The 16,906-nt window shown below is 45.4% G+C and overlaps 1 protein-coding gene across 2 annotated transcripts in view; it reads right to left on the bottom strand.

Annotated features, from left to right (window-relative positions):
- Positions 1-650: 650 nt before the first annotated feature.
- LOC140719692 (tumor necrosis factor-like) overlaps positions 651-16,906 on the bottom strand; it is a 43,773-nt gene continuing 27,517 nt past the window's right edge. For both annotated transcript variants that reach the window (XM_073034495.1, XM_073034501.1), the window contains exons 4-5: positions 13,877-13,912; positions 651-3,291 (exon numbers count right to left, since the gene is read on the bottom strand). In XM_073034495.1, coding sequence (XP_072890596.1) covers positions 2,885-3,291; positions 13,877-13,912 — 443 coding nt within the window. In that variant the 3' untranslated portion in view covers positions 651-2,884. The remainder of the gene's footprint in view (positions 3,292-13,876; positions 13,913-16,906) is intronic.

The raw sequence follows: 16,906 nt of genomic DNA, 5'->3' as shown, positions 1-16,906 counted from the left end.
AGTTGGATATTGCAAATGCTCTGTGCACGATCGCTAGAGAGTCATGGACATAGCTCAGCGCATCACGTAAACCAGCCTCCCCTCAATGGACTCTAATACTCCTCTCTTCCTCAGAAAGGCAGCCAGAATAATGAGAGACCTCATCCACTCTAGACATTCTCTCTTTTCCCCTTTCTCATTAGGCAGAAGGTACACCAGGCTCAAGGACAGCTTCTACCCTGCTGTAATAAGACCATTGACTGGTCCCCTAGCATGGAGATCTCTCTATTTACCCATAGTGTTGCTTGTACTTTATTGTCTGCCTGCAATGCACTTTCTCTGGAACTGAACTCCGACCTACTCCCCAACGTCACCCCGGCACACCAATCTCTTCCCCTCGCCAGCTCACCCCAGTGTACCGACCTCTTCCCCACCTCTGACTGGCGCAAAACCTCCTCCCCCAGCACAGCAGCCTCTTTTCCCTCCCCCTCCTGGATGTTCTGACCCTCCCTCACATATTAACCCCACCGCCGTCACCTAAAGACTCCAGTACCCCCCCAATACACATTGACCGAAGCACACATGAATACACACTGGGACCCGCGGACAATGTCTGCTTTCCATGAGCTGAACAATGAGACACACACAGTGCGGGTATCCGCTGTTCCTCTTTATTGACCCTGAGAGATGGAGATCCGCCAACACGAATCCCCTGTGCAAAAAAAAATCCTAAACGCAGTTTCCCAGTGTCACAGCGAAATTCGCTCTGTCTCTAACACAACATCCCATCACCAAATTTTTAACACCCGAAAATATCTGTTAAAATAAGTTAGATCAAAAGCGCGCATTTAATAAATAAAGGCACTAAATTTCAGAACACTAGCAGCAAGCGTTGACCATGAGACTGCATTCAGTCCTGGAGTCTCCTTTCCAATGGCACCGGCTTCCCACCACAACCTGTCCAATTCATTTTGTTTACCCATGAAGAACGACCCTTCGGCCGATTATTCAGAGTAATCTCACTCAGACGGTTTCCCAAACTCAACCATAGACACTCGTTTGAGGCGGGGGAGGGGCGCGAGGTGTGAGCCCCATCCTAAAGTGCTCTTGCCTCCTGGAGGCAATTCATTGAAACCTGAAATAAATTCAGAAAACACTGGTAACACTCAGCCGGTCAGCCAGCCTCTGTGGAGAGGTGATATTTCAGAAACACCGGTCAGTACATTCAGGAGTAGGCTCTCAAACCTGCCCTGCCATCCAAAGTGATCATGACTGTTTTCCTGATATGGGATCGCAACGTGAAATGTGGACGTGCCTTTTGCCTCCATAGATACTGCTCGGCCCGTTGAGATTTTTAGTGTGTTTTAATTTAATACAGGTCCCTGTGTCCGCGACCCTTTTTACTTGTTCTTTTTTCGCTCTCCTCAACTATTTTACACGCTAGCTCCCCACTCATGCTCCATTCCACGATGATTCCCTACTTGCCCTCCCTCAGAGGCAGAGAATCTCAGAAGCTCACTACCTCGAGAGATATTTCCACACGTCCCTGTTTTCAAAAGACAGACCCCTTATCCCGACCCCATGTTCGTGACTCCCCTCAAGCGGGAACAGTCTAAGGTGGGGAACTGCCTTGAGATTAGAAGCATAGAAAACCTACAGCACAACACAGGACCTTCGGCCCACAATGCTGTGCCGAACGTGGAATTACTTTAGAAGTAACTTATACATAGCCCTCTATTTCTCTAAGCTCCATGTACCTATCCAGGAGTCTCTTAAAAGACCCGATCATATCTGCCTCCTCCACCTCCACTGCCAGCAGCCCATTCAACGCACTCACCACTCCCTGAGTTAAAAAACTTACCCCTGATATCTCCTCTGTACCTGCTTCCAAGCACCTTAAAACTGTGCCCTCTCGTGTTAGCCATTCCAGCCCCAGGAAAAATCCTCTGACTATCCTCACGATCAATGCCTTTCATCATCTTATTCACCTATATCAGGCATTGAAGTCACCTTTGGAGAATTGTAACAGAGGCACATCGACTTGAATAATTCTTAGGAATTGCCTCTCCACGGGGCCTGATCGACTGAGTAGGTCCGGTTCCTAAACCAGACATTCCTTCCCAGCATGGATTCCTGGGATGCAGGAAAATGCTGGGCAGCTTTGCTCCATGTTAGAACGTATCCAAAAGGCCACGGCTGCATAGCCTAAATCTGCTCATATGCTTTATGGTCTAAGCCCCGCTCGGAAGCTCCCCGAGCGCTCTTAGGAATCCTTCAGTCACAGCCCTTGTCCCGCAGCCCCGGATATCTTGGGTCCTCAACCGTCCTCGCCCTGGAGAGAAGTTTATAAGTCCCCTTCATTCCGAGCGACCAGAACCCTTTCACTCCCCCTCCCCACAGAAACGGGCCGAGACTGGAAAGTGCAAAATCGGTGTGCCAAAGGATCAGCCGCTGATCCGCAGAGAGTGGTGACGCCCTGCCCCCACCCCTCACCACCTTCTCCCTAACCCGATCCTCAATCACTTTCCCACATCTTTTCCAACAAGCCAGAGATCATCCCTGCTTTAACTCCACGCATCTGATGTCCCCCACTTCAACATCGCAACGCTGGTGGGATGAAGAGGCGGCGGTATTTACACTCTCTACGGAAACTACCTTCTCCCCTGCCCCCAACACTGCCACCCCTTTAAAAAGGGGTGGGAACTCCAAAACCAGCCAGTCTTTGAGATTCAATGTACAAGGGGGTTGGTTGGGGGAAGATCATAATTTGCAAATTAGCCCCTCGAAGGGGCAGTCCTTCATCAATGTTCACTTGGAGCGTGGGGCCTGGGATGGGTAAGGGGCTGTGTTTTAAAGGAGCCAGCGTCCCCTCTCTCCTTACCCACCTCTCGGCCCACAGAGGCAATCACTGGATTTTGAAAGCTCCGAAATAGGTCTTGTGGTGTTCCATTTCAGCCCAGCCTAGGGGACTGATCTTCAGGGACAGGCGCATGTCTTTGTCCAGCTGGAAGACGCCGCCCTGCCGGATCGACTGGTACCATCTCTTTTTGTTGGACCCCTCGCAGGCTGACTGGGTCGCCTCCATGAGTTCCAGGACACTGTGGTTAAAACCCTGCTGGTACAGAACTTTACTCTCCAGGACCTCTGAGGTGTTATTGCAGCTGGGCCCCACGAACGAGACCTGGGAGTACACATAGTAATGGCCTGCCTCCAAAACGATGATGGATCCGTTGTCGTAATCCATGGCCTGGAGGCTGGATTCCAACCTGTTAGTCCCCCACTTCACGCTTCCGTTGTCAAACTTCTGTAAGGCTGGGAGGAGAGGGATGCAGGTCAGACTATGGTCTCCGCAACACAACTGTGTGAACACACGCACCCTCACCGTTTACCTGCACACCACATGTCCCTCTATCCCTCTCTCCATTCCCACCCAGGAGAATGGGATTGAAAGCAATATTAAATCAGCCATGATCAGTTGGCAGAGCTGTCTTGATGGGCCACTTGGCCTATTTCTACTCCTATCTCTTCTGGTCTCACAATTTGCATTCCTCCCTCCATTCCCTATTCCCCTCCTTCTCTACATCCCTTTCCTCTTCCTTCACTCCCCCTCAAACTCCGATCAGCTGCTATGGTCCTGGGTTACCATAAGACCACATGACATCAGAACAGAATTAGCCTATCGAGTCTGTTCTATCATTCTATCTCAACCCCATTCTCCTGCCCCAAAACATTTGACACTTTTACAAATTAAATCCCATTAACCGCTGATTTAAAGATACCCACAGACGGCCTCCACATCCATTTGAACATATAAAGTAGAACATTACAGCACAGCCCTGATGTTGTGCCAAACATTTAACCTACCTCAGCAACATTTCTAACCCTTCCCTCCTACATAAGCCTCAATTTTTCTGACATTTTTGTTCCTGTCTAAATGTGGCAATAACTTCCACAGAATCACCACACACACAACACAGTCCCAACCTCACTGCTTCCCCTCCTTTACTGGGAATAAGGCCATTCAGCCCATCACTATTCAATTATGGCTAATTCTTTCTCAGTCTTGCCACCCTCATCCGCATAAGCTTCAATCATTACCAGTCAAGGACCCCTGCCTTAAAACACCCAGTGACATCGTCTCCACAGCTATCTGTGGCACTTAACCTTGGCGGAACAAATGTCTCCTCATTTTTGTTCTAAAGGAGCATTCCTTTATTCTGAGACTGTGCCGTCTGGTTGTAGATCCTCCCATTGATGGAAATACCTTGTCCACATCCACTCTCTTAAGGCTTTTCAGTATCTTGCAGGTTTCAGTGAAATCCCTCTCATTGTTCTGACATTTATCGAATAAAAACCCAGAGACATCAAACACGCCTCAGAAGAAAACGTCAAGGGTCAGAAAGCTTCTTGTTTACCTCAGCAGATCTGAGGATTGGAAGGCCAACAAGTGGAGGTTGACAAGAATAATCCTGGGATGAATGGGTGAATGTACGATCCATGCTTTATGTCTCTGGGCCTGTACTCCCTTCAGTTCAGTGGGGGTGGGAGGGGAGGGGTCTCAGTGAAATCTACTGACTATTGAAAGACTGAGATAGAGTGGATGTGGAGAGGATGCTTCTACTAGATAGATAGATAGATAGATAGATAGATACTTTATTCATCCCCATGGGGAAATTCAACATTTTTTCCAATGTCCCATACACTTGTTGTAGCAAAACTAATTACATACAATACTTAACTCAGTAAAAATATGATATGCATCTAAATCACTATCTCAAAAAGCATTAATAATAGCTTTTAAAAAGTTCTTAAGTCCTAGCGGTTGAATTGTAAAGCCTAATGGCATTGGGGAGTATTGACCTCTTCATCCTGTCTGAGGAGCATTGCATCGATAGTAACCTGTCGCTGAAACTGCTTCTCTGTCTCTGGATGGTGCTATGTAGAGGATGTTCAGAGTTTTCCATAATTGACCGTAGCCTACTCATCGCCCTTCGCTCAGCTACCGATGTTAAACTCTCCAGTACTTTGCCCACGACAGAGCCCGCCTTCCTTACCAGCTTATTAAGACGTGAGGCGTCCCTCTTCTTAATGCTTCCTCCCCAACACGCCACCACAAAGAAGAGGGCGCTCTCCACAACTGACCTATAGAACATCTTCAGCATCTCACTGCAGACATTGAATGACGCCAACCTTCTAAGGAAGTACACTAGAGGGAGAATCTAGGGCCAAGGGGACACAACCTCACAATAGAGGGATGACCATTTAGAACAGAAATGAGGAGAAAATTCTTTAGCCTGACAGTGCCGAACCTGTGGAAATCATTATCACAGACGGCTGTGGAGGCCAAGTCACTGGGTATATTTAAAGCAGAGATTGATAGGTTCTTCATTAGCAAGTACGTCAAAGGCGACAGGGGGGACGGCAGGAGAAAGAGATTGCGAGGGAAATTAATTCAACCATGAAGAGACGGAGCAGATTACATGGTACAAATGGCCCAATTCTGCTCCTATATCATATGGTCTTATTTATTCCCATCCCTGTGTTCTTAAGGAGGTGGGGGAGTGTAAAGTGGGGAAGGGGAACCATCCTTTTATGGGATGTGCTCCAAATGTGCTCTTGGGGAGCGAGTAGTGGGAGTTAGACTCTGATAATTTTGATCAGCAATTTCGAGCAGCCAGGCCATGCTTTCTTCTCACTGCTACTGACAGGCAGGTAATACAGAAGCATGAAGACTCACACCACCAGGTTCATGAACAGCTACTTCCTAACAGCCATCAGGTTGTTGAACTGACCTACGCAACCTAACTATCTCAGCAACAGAGCATACAGACCACCTCTTGTATTAACGTGGAATTGTCTCTGCAAACGGACACCATAGACCTCTTGTATTAACGTGGAATTGTCTCTGCAAACGGACACCATAGACCTCTTGTATTAACGTGGAATTGTCTCTGCAAACGGACACCATAGACCTCTTGTATTAACGTGGAATTGTCTCTGCAAATGGACACCATAGACCTCTTGTATTAACGTGGAATTGTCTCTGCAAACGGACACCATAGACCTCTTGTATTAACGTGGAATTGTCTCTGCAAACGGACACCATAGACCTCTTGTATTAACGTGGAATTGTCTCTGCAAACGGACACCATAGACCTCTTGTATTAACGTGGAATTGTCTCTGCAAACGGACACCATAGACCTCTTGTATTAACGTGGAATTGTCTCTGTGTGTACTTTGTTTGCACTAATGCCTGGTTTTGCACATTGCATTCTGCCACTTTTCTCTGCTTATAAAGTCAAGGCCAGGTTTATTGTCACGTGTGTGATGAAAAACCTGCAGCAGCATCACGGGCACAGAGCATCAGACGAGTGAAACACTAATACACTGTACAAGCAAGCACACAATTGCAACCACCACGTCCATTGTAGTGAAACTGGTGACAGTGGTCCAAAAAGCACAGGACAGTAGCAGAACTATCATGTCTGATCCACCACTTGATCAAGGCTGATTTATTTTCCCTCTCAACCTCATTCTCCTGCCTTCTCGCCATAATCCTTGACATCCTTACAAATCAAGAACCTATCAGCCCCTGTTTTTAATGTATCCAATGACTTGGTCTCCAGAGCTGTCAGTGGCAATAAATTCCACAGATTCACTGCCCTCTGGTAAAAGAAATATCTCCACTTCTTTGTTCTAAAGGGACATCCTTCCATTCTGAGGCTGTGCCCTCTGCTCCTAGGCGCTGCCAGTATTGGAAACATCCTCTACATGTCCACTCTATCTCAGCCTTTCAATGTTTGATAGGTTTCAATGAGATCCTCACTAATTCTTCTAATCTGTAGTAAGTGCAGGCCCAGAGCCATCTAACAGTTCTGGGGCATTAACCCTTTTATTCCTGGGATTACTCTTAAACCTCCTCCACATTGTCTCCAATGAAAGCATACAACTTCATAAATAATGGGACCAAATCTGCTCACAGTACTCCAATTGAAGTCTAATCAATGGCTTCTGAAGCCCCAGCATTACATCCTTGTTTTTATATTGATATTCTCTCAAAATTAATGCTAACATTGCATTTGCCTTCCTTGCCACTGACACAACCAGCAAGTTAACCTTTAGGAAATCTTGCACGAGGGCTCTTTGCACCTGCAGTCTACTCTCCATTTCGAAAACAGTCTAGACCTTTATTACTTCGGCCAAAGTGCATGGACATACTCTTCCTGACACTGTATTTCATCTGCCACTTACTCACCCATTGTCCCAATCTGTCCAAGTCCTTCTGCAGACTCTGCTTTCTCAACACCATCTGCCCTTCCACCTACTTTTGTATCATTGTCTTGTTACACTGAGGTTGTCATTAGGATTGCGAACATTGTCCCATGTAAAATTCATGTCCTCTGTGTTTTCTGTCCGTATTTGCCTGCTATGCTGCTGCAAGCATGGTTTTCACTGCACCTGTATCTCACATGACAACAAACTTGACTTGAAGTGGAAGCTGGCACGGAGCACAGTTCAGATTGGACCTGCAGGTGGCAGTATTCCCCTGTGCAACACACACACACACACACACACACACACACACACACACACACCACACACACACACACACACACACACACACTCACTCACACTCACACTCACACTCACACTCACACTCACACTCACACTCACACTCACACTCTAGTAACTCAGCAACAGGCTGCATCAATGGACCGGAATAATCAAGAAACTATCAACTACAAACAAGAGAAAATCTGCAGATGTTGGAAATCCAAGCACACACACAAAATGCTGGAGGAACTCAGCAGGGCTTGCAACCTCTATGGAATATAGTACAGTCGACATTTCCGGCCGAGACCCTTCAGCAGGACTGGATGATCTCGACCCGAAAGGTCAACTTTACTCTTTTCAATATATGCTGCCTGGCCTGCTGAGTTTCTCCAGCATATTGCGTGTGTTGCAAGAACCTATCAACTTCCAGTTTAAATACAGCAAATGAAAATATATCCAATCCAATCCCACTTCTCTCACACCAAGTACTTTCAGCTCATGTTCTCAATATTTGTAGAATTCTGATGGTAAACTTCAGGAGGGGGAACCAGAGATCCATCTTCATTAGCAGATCAGAGGAGGAGAGGGCCAGTAAGTTTAAATTCCTGGATGGCACTATTTCAGAGAATCTGTCCTGTCATATAAATATAACTGCAAAGAAAGAATTGCAGTGCCATTACTTCCTCAGGAGTCTGTGGAGATTCAGCATGTCATTAAAAGCCTTGATAAACTTCTATAGATGTCTGGTGGAAAGTGCATTGACTGGTTCATTATGGCCTGGTATGGGAAAACCAATGCCTTAATGCCTTTGAACAGGAAATCCTACAGAAGTTAGTGGATTGGTCCAATAAATCACAGGCAAAGCACCCCACCCCAACAACCATTGAGCACATCTGCACGAAATGTAGAAAAGCAACATCCATCAGAGATCCTCACCACCCAGTCCATGCTCTTTTCTCATTACTGCCATCAGGTAGAAGGCACGTGCCCCAGGACTCACACCACCAGGTTAAAGAACAGTTACTACCCCTGAACCGTCAGACTCTTGAACAAAATGGGATAACCATACTCATTCCATTTCTGGTATTCCCACAACTGATGATCTCACTTTAATGACTCTTTATCTTGTTGTTTCATGCTCTTGTCATTTATTGCTATTTATTTATATCTGTACTGTTTGTTGTTTATTGATCCTGTTTACAGTTACTGTTCTATAGATTTGCTCAGTATGCCTGCCGGAAAAGGAACTTCAAAGTTGTATGTGACTTGTATGTACTCTGATAATAGATTTTACTTTGAACTTTCATTTAGTTCTTATATATTTATTATCTATTTGCACAGATGCACATTGGTTGTCTGACCCTCTTGAGTGTGATTTTTTATTGACTCTGTTGTGCTTCCCTGTGCTTACAGTCAATGCCTGGGTTGTATATGATGATATAAATGTACTTTGATAATAGATTTACTTTCAAATTTGAATCTTTGTGCAGCACATTTGGCTCTCTCATCTTTTAAACCCTCAGCCAATTTGCATGTGGTTAAGGTAACAATACAGAGATTACTACCTTTTTAGTTGGGCATTTTAAAGTATTCCCTAGCTGCTCAAACTCACTCTGCAGAGCCTACTTCCTTGTTCTTCCTACGTTGTTCGTACCCACATTGACCACAATAAACCAGATCTTTCCCCTCCCACATGTACTAAGATCGTGCCTTGCATGCTCTCCATACTGATCAATTCAGTATAACTTTGCATTGAGCTAGTACGAGGTTAAACAATAACAGCATGCAGAATAAGGTGTTACAGAGAAACTGCAATGCAGGCAGGCATTATTCAAGTTTATTTATCATAACATAGAATGAAATGTCTTGATTGCGTTAACAACCAACACACCTGAGGATGTGCTGGGGGCTGCCTGCACGTGTCAATGTTTAAATTTGGACAGGTTGATGGATGGGAAAGGTTTAATAGACAATAGACAATAGGTGCAGAAGTAGACCATTCGGCCCTTCAAGCCTGCACTGCCATTTTGAGATTACGGCTCAATGTTTGAGGGATATGAGTAAAAGATGAGCGATCTGCATGGTTACTAAATCCACAAACACACTCCTCAACAGCCCAGTTGGAACTCCGACCCTAGAAGGACTAGCCCAGATGGGCAAATAGGTCCAACTTTGAATGGGCACCTTGGTCAGTATGGTTGAGATGGGCAGAAGGGCCTGTTTCTGTGTTGAATGACTATATCCACCTTCTGTACCTAATAAAGTCACCACTCAGTGTACGTCTGTGGCCTTTTGCTGCTGAAGCCTATCCACGTCAAGCCTTGATACATTCATCAATTCTGCACACTACTGTTATTACAAGTGGTTATTTGAGTTACTGTCACCTTCCTGTCAGCCTGAACCAATCTGGCCATTCTCCTCTGACCTCTCTCTCTGTCTCTCTCATTATCCACGTAACTACCACTCAGCAGACGTTTTTGTGTTTGCCAGGAGATCAGCAGTTTTTGAAATACTGTACTCAAAACACTCCATCTGGCACCAACAATCATTTCCAAGGTCAAAGTCACTTAGATCACATTCCTTCTCCATTCCAGTGTTTGGTCTGAATAATAACTGATCCTGTCTGCATGCAGACAGTTGCAGGCACACGACTGGCTGATTAGATATTTGTATTAAAAACAGGTGTACAGGTGCACCTATAAAAGTGGCCAGTGTGTGTATGTATAGGCTATGTAAAGCTGGGAGGATCTATCACCTATAAAATATTTTGAATTTTTAAGTTTATTTTAAGTAAAACATAGAACTCTACAGTACAGTAAAGGGCCTTCAGCTCACAATTTGACTTGACCCTTTAACCTAATCCAAGATCAATCTAACTCTTCCCTCCACTGTTGCTCATTCATTCTGTGCCATGTCGTATGACGTAGGCAATCATGGTCTTTCTATGATCATGATTATTCTTGGCAAATTTTTCTACATTAGTGTTGCCATTGCCTTCTTCTTGGCAGTGCCTTTACAAAAATGGGTGACCCCAGCCATTACCAATACCCTTCAGAGACTGTCTGCTTGGCATCTGTGGTCACATAACCAGAAGTTGTGATCTGCACTGGCTGCTCATACGACCTGTTCCTGTGGCTTCACTTGACCCAATCGATGGGGAGGGGTTAAGCAGGTGCTACACCTTACCCAAGGGTCACCTGCAGGCTAGCGGAGAGAAAGAATGCTTTTCATCTCCTTTAGCGGAGATGTACCTCCACCCTGTCACTCTCCCTCCCCTACAGGCCTCCGTTTTTCTTTCATCCATGTGCCAATCTGAAAGGCTCTTACATGTCCCTAATGTATCTGACTTTATGACCATCTTTGGTAGCATGTTTCATGCATGACCCACTTTCCGTGTAAAACAGAGAGACACAGAAGGGTGGCAGCTAGAGCAATGCTTTAAGACCAGGGTGTGATTCCCACGAGTGTCTGTAAGGAGTTTGTATATTCTCCCCGTGACTGTGTGGGTTTCCTCTGTGTGCTCCAAGTTTCCTTTCATATTCTGAAAACATACGGTCAGGATCAGTGCATCGTGAGCAAGCTATGCGAGTACTGGAAGTGTGGGGACAAATGAGGTCTGCCCAGAACAACCCTGGCTGGTTTGATTTGCTACAAGTGACACATTTCACTGTATGTTTCAATATACATGTGATAAATAATCTCTTTAAAAAAATAAACTGTTTGACATCCCGCTATTCTTTCCTCCAAACAGCTTAAAATTCTGCCCCCTCCTATTTAGCCATTTTCACCTTGGGGTTAAACGACACTGGCTGTCCACTCTATCTGTGCCTCATATCTCCATCATGTCATCTGTCATCCTCCTTCGCTCCAAAGAGAAATGCCCTAGCTAACTTGACCCATCTTCAAAAGACATGCTCTTAAATCCAGACAGCATCCTGGTATATCTCCACTGCACCCTCTCTAAAGCTTCCACAGCCCTCCTACAAGTAACAAGTTGAGTGCTATTAAGAAATTATTTGGTTCACTCATGCCTTTGAGAAAGGAGATTTTGCTATTTTTAATCCAGGCCTTGTCTGTCTCCAAATCCATATTTTTGGCATAACTACCCCCTTGCGGTGCGCAAGCAGGGTATCGTATTGCTGAAACTGAAGGCAGCTCTGCAATACCTCCTCAAGAGGCAAAAAAAAGTCAATCTTTGCCAATGATGCCCACTTTGTTGGGGAATGTAGAACAAAACAGCACAGAACAGGCCCTGTGGTTCTTGATTTTGTGCCAAAATCACCCTTCCAAGGTGGTGGTAGAGGCATTTACCTGCGTCTACCTGCGTCTCAATATCACCAAGACCAAGGAGATGGTGGTGGACTTTAGGAGATCTAGGCCTCATATGGAGCCAGTGATCATTAATGGAGAATGTGTGGAGCAGGTTAAGACCTACAAGTATCTGGGAGTACAGTTAGACGAGAAGCTAGACTGGACTGCCAACACAGATGCCTTGTGCAGGAAGGCACAGAGTCGACTGTACTTCCTTAGAAGGTTGGCGTCATTCAATGTCTGCAGTGAGATGCTGAAGATGTTCTATAGGTCAGTTGTTGAGAGCGCCCTCTTCTTTGTGGTGGCGTGTTGGGGAGGAAGCATTAAGAAGAAGGACGCCTCACGTCTTAATAAGCTGGTAAGGAAGGCGGGCTCTGTCGTGGGCAAAGTACTGGAGAGTTTAACATCGGTAGCTGAGCGAAGGGCGCTGAGTAGGCTACAGTCAATTATGGAAAACCCTGAACATCCTCTACATAGCACCATCCAGAGACAGAGAAGCAGTTTCAGCGACAGGTTACTATCGATGCAATGCTCCTCAGACAGGATGAAGAGGTCAATACTCCCCAATGCCATTAGGCTTTACAATTCAACTGCCAGGACTTAAGAACTTTTTTTTTAAAGCTATTATTAATGCTTTTTGAGTTAGTGATTTAGATGCATATCATATTATTACTGAGTTAAGTATGTATGTAATTAGTTTTTGCTACAACAAGTGTATGGGACATTGGAAAAAATGTTGAATTTCCCCATGGGGATGAATAAAGTATTCATCTATCTATCTATCTATTTAAGAGACTGTTAGATAGGCACACAGATGATAGAAAAATGGGTGGCAATGTGGGAGGGAAGGGTTAGATTGATCTCAGAGTAGGTTAAAACACCATGGGCTGAAGAGCCTGTACTGTTCTGTGTTCAAAATAACTGAATTAGCAATCAAATGTTCAATTAAACTGATCTCTTTTCAAAGTCAAGTTTACTATCAGTGATAACATTTACTACCCCGAGATCCATTTCATCGCAGTTACAGAAAAATAAAGAATTACAAAAGAATTTACCAAACTATATATAAACGAAGAACCAATGTGCAAAAGATAAGCTGTTCAAAGAAACACAAAAATAGTACTGAGTTATAACTTGAGTTGTTGGGTCTTTGAAAGTGAGTCTGTAGGCTGTAAGACTAGTTTTGTGGCGAGTGAAGTTATCCACGCTGGTTCAGGAGCCTGATGGTTGTAGGGTAATAACTGTTCCTGATCTTGGTGGGGTGGGACTCAAGACCCCTGTACCTCCTGCCCAAAGTCAGTAGTGGGAAGAGAGCATTACCTGGATGGTGGGGGTCCTTGGTGATGGATTCTACTTTCTTCTGTCTTTAATATGTTCTTATCTTTTCGTTCCATGTAGATTCATGTGACTGTCTGATACCCTTTTGAATTCCTCTATCATATCTGCCCCCACCACACCCCTGGCAGCACATTCCAGACACACAACACTTTCTATTAGAAACTCTCCCAACATGTCTCCTTTGAACTTATCTCCTCTCACCTTAAATGCATACCCTCTAATATTAGGGATTACAATGATACTGTCTGACTGTCCTATCTATGCCCCTCAATCTTATAAACTTTTATCAGGTCTCCCCTCAGCCTCTGCTGCTCCAGAACAAAAACAGCTCAGGTTTGTCCAACCTTCCATAACATTCTCCCCAATCCAAGCAGTATCCTGGTGAGCTCCATTTGCACCCTGTCCAAAACATTAGTCGTTAAAACTTCCATGCAGTGGGTGGAGCTCCGACAGGGGACTGTCCCTCCACCACAAAACTCCAGAAATTCTGTGCCTGGCAGAGTGGGAAAGTCCTGCAGAATCCACCACCTCCTGCACCTAGAAATTCCATGAGACCAGAGGCGAGGTGAGGATGTTTGTGGTGTAGCAGGGATGTGGGTTCTGGGAGTGTTATGGGCTGTGGGGTGGTGGAGGGGCGGAAGACAGACTGTGATATGATCTATGAGGACAGCCGGCGTGATGCAGATTACTTACCTATAATATGAGCAATCGGCAGCTTTCTTGTGGGATCTGCGGAACAAAACAGGGTGCTGAAATTAGATCAATAGATGCTTTCCACCCCATTCACCCACAATAAGCTACTCCGAAAGGATCAATGCATAAACATTTCTCCAGGTTCCACCATCTCTCCCGTTATGCAACATAATTCATTCCATAGCATGTGGAGCCTTGTACACAGGGCTGGATCCATGGGAAATTCCAAAATCCCATCACTTTGACATTCCCAGTGACACACACTCTGTATGGACGTTTGAAATTTGGTGTGACCCTCACTAAACATTTACAGATTAATCATTGAAAGTATCCTATCCAGTAGTTGCCTCATCAAGTTCTTGCCCGTGATCACAGGAAACCGCAGAGAATTGCGGACATGGCCCAGCACAATGAAACTATCCACTGTCCGTCCACACTTTCTACTGCTGTCGAGAAAGCAACCAACAAACTCACTCTGGAAAATCCTTTCTTCTCTCCTTTCTTAGTAGGCAGAAGACTTATTTTTTTTAAATCTTGAAAAGACACACCACTAGTCTCAATGACAACTTCTATCCCTCTATTGAATGGACCGCTCATTCACTAGGAGATTCATTCATTTCTTCATTGAGATACACTGCACAACAGACCCTTCCGGCCCTTCGAGCCACTCCACCAGGCAACCCCCACCCCCCATTTAATCATAGCCAAATCCTGGGACAATTTACAGTGACCAATAAACCCATCTTTGGATTGTGGGAGGATCGATTTATCTACTGATTGATTGCTACAGTGTGGAACATGCTCTCTCATGGGTTTTGACTTCTCTTGTCAGCCACTGCTGCAGCATCTTTCCTTCAGTAAACTTCAGCCTCTTTGGGATGAGCATGTCCTGCGCCTTCTAAATTGTTCCCAGAAATTCCAGTCATTGCTGTTCTGCCATCATTCCTGCCAGGGTTGTTTTTCCAATCAATTTTGGCCAACTCCTCTCTCATGCCTCTAATTCTCTTTACATCACTGTAATACTGATACAACTGACTTCAGCTTCTCCTTCCCAAATTTCAGGGTGAATTCGATCACAGTATGGTCACTGGATCCCACGCATTTCTTTACATTAAGCTCTCTAATCAATTCTGGTTCATTGCACAACACTCAATCCAGAATAGCTGATCCCTGGTGGGCTTAACTACCAGCTGCTTTAAAAAGCTGTCTCTTAGGCTTGGGATCCAGCAGGTGTGTAACAAGGGCCCGTAGGATCTTCGGGGACCCAAGCCATCCCAACCATAATCTATTCCAGCTGCTACTACCCGGGAAACGGTACCGCAGCATAAAAGCCAGGACCAACAGGCTCCGGACCAGGCCAGCAGACTGATGAACTCATGCTGTAACATTGATTGTCTATTTATTATAAATGACAATGCTTGCACATTTAGATGGAGATGTAAGGTAAAGATTTTTACTCCTCATGTATGTGAAGGATATAAGAAATAAAGTCAATTCAAATCAATATTGAAATCTTCCACGACTCTCATCACATTGTCCTTTTGACATGCATTTGCTGTCTCCATTGTAATTTGTAGACCACATCTTTACTTCTGTTTGGGGATCTGTATACAACTCTCATCAGGGTCTTTTTACCCTTGCAGTCCTTAGCTTTACCTATAATGACTCAACACCTTCTGACCACATCGCACCACTATCTATTGGTTTGATTTCATTTTTTTACAAATAGAGCCACACCTCCCCCTCTACCTACCTGCCTGTCCTTTCAATACAATGTGTATCCTTGGATATTAAGCTCCCAACTATAACCTTCGTTTCGCCATGATTCAGTGGTGTCCGTGTCATACATGCCAATCTGTAACTGTACTACAAGTTCATCTAGCTTATACTCTGCACATTCAAATATAACATCTTCAGCCTTGTATTCACCTTTTTCAGTTCTGCCCACCTTTTACATTGCAACTGTTGACTGTAATTTTCCCCTGTCATCAGCCTCTCCTTGCTATGAGTCTCACTACACACAGCCTCTGTTTGTAAACCAACTACCTCATCCTCAGCACGATCACTCCGGTTCCCATCGCCCTGCAAATGAGTTTAAACCACCCCCCACCCCCCACCCCCAAACAACACCAGTAAACCTCCCTGCAAGGAAATTGGTTCCCCTTGAGTTCAGGCGTAACTATCTCTTTTGTACAGATTGTACCTTCCCCAGAAGAGATGCCAATGACCCAGAAACCTGAACCCCTGCCCCCTGCACCAGTTCTTTAGACACAGGGTCACCCTATTCTTGACCCCACTAATGCAGAGGTTACCACCCTGGAGCTTCTGTTTTTCAGCTTTCTGTCTAACACCCTAAAATCTCTCTTCAGGACCTCCTCAACTCTCCTACTAGGAGGTTGGTGCCACTATGCACCAAGACTTCCGGCTGCTCACCCTCCTCCTTTAGAATACCATGGATCCGATCCGAGACATCCCTGTTTCTGGCAGCTGGGAGGCAACATACCGTCTGGGTGTCTCTATCGTGCCCACAGAATCGTCTCTGTTCCTCTGATCATGGAATCTCCTTTTACCACTGCAGTCCTCCTCCCTTCTCTTCTGAGCCACAACACCACACCCAGTTGCTGTGGCTCTCTCTGGTAGGTCGCCCTCCTCAATGGCATCCAAGGTGGTTTACATATTATCGAGGGGAATGGCCACAGGGGTACTCTGCAGTGGCTGCCCGTTTACCTTCCTTCTGCCAGTCATCCAATTACCTGCCTCCCGAAACCCATGGGTGACTACTTCCCTGTAGCTCCTGTCTATCATCTCCTCACTCTCTCGTATGAGCCGAACGTCATTGAGCTGCAGCTCCCGTTCCTTAGTACGTTCCCTGAGCAGCTGCAGCTCGGTGCGCCCGGTGCCGATGTGGTTCTCCAGGGGACGGGAGGTCTCCCAGAGCTACACGAAACAAAACCCAACTCTCACTGCACAGATGCCCCCTAACAGACAAGGAATGAGGAATGAAGGAGGAAAGGAGGAACTTACCAGATA

Source organism: Hemitrygon akajei, chromosome 2 (assembly GCF_048418815.1).
Source record: "Hemitrygon akajei chromosome 2, sHemAka1.3, whole genome shotgun sequence".
Classification (NCBI taxonomy): Eukaryota; Metazoa; Chordata; class Chondrichthyes; order Myliobatiformes; family Dasyatidae; genus Hemitrygon; species Hemitrygon akajei.
The sequence above is the reverse complement of the archived record's forward strand: the minus strand, read 5'-3'. Positions and strand labels throughout refer to the sequence as shown.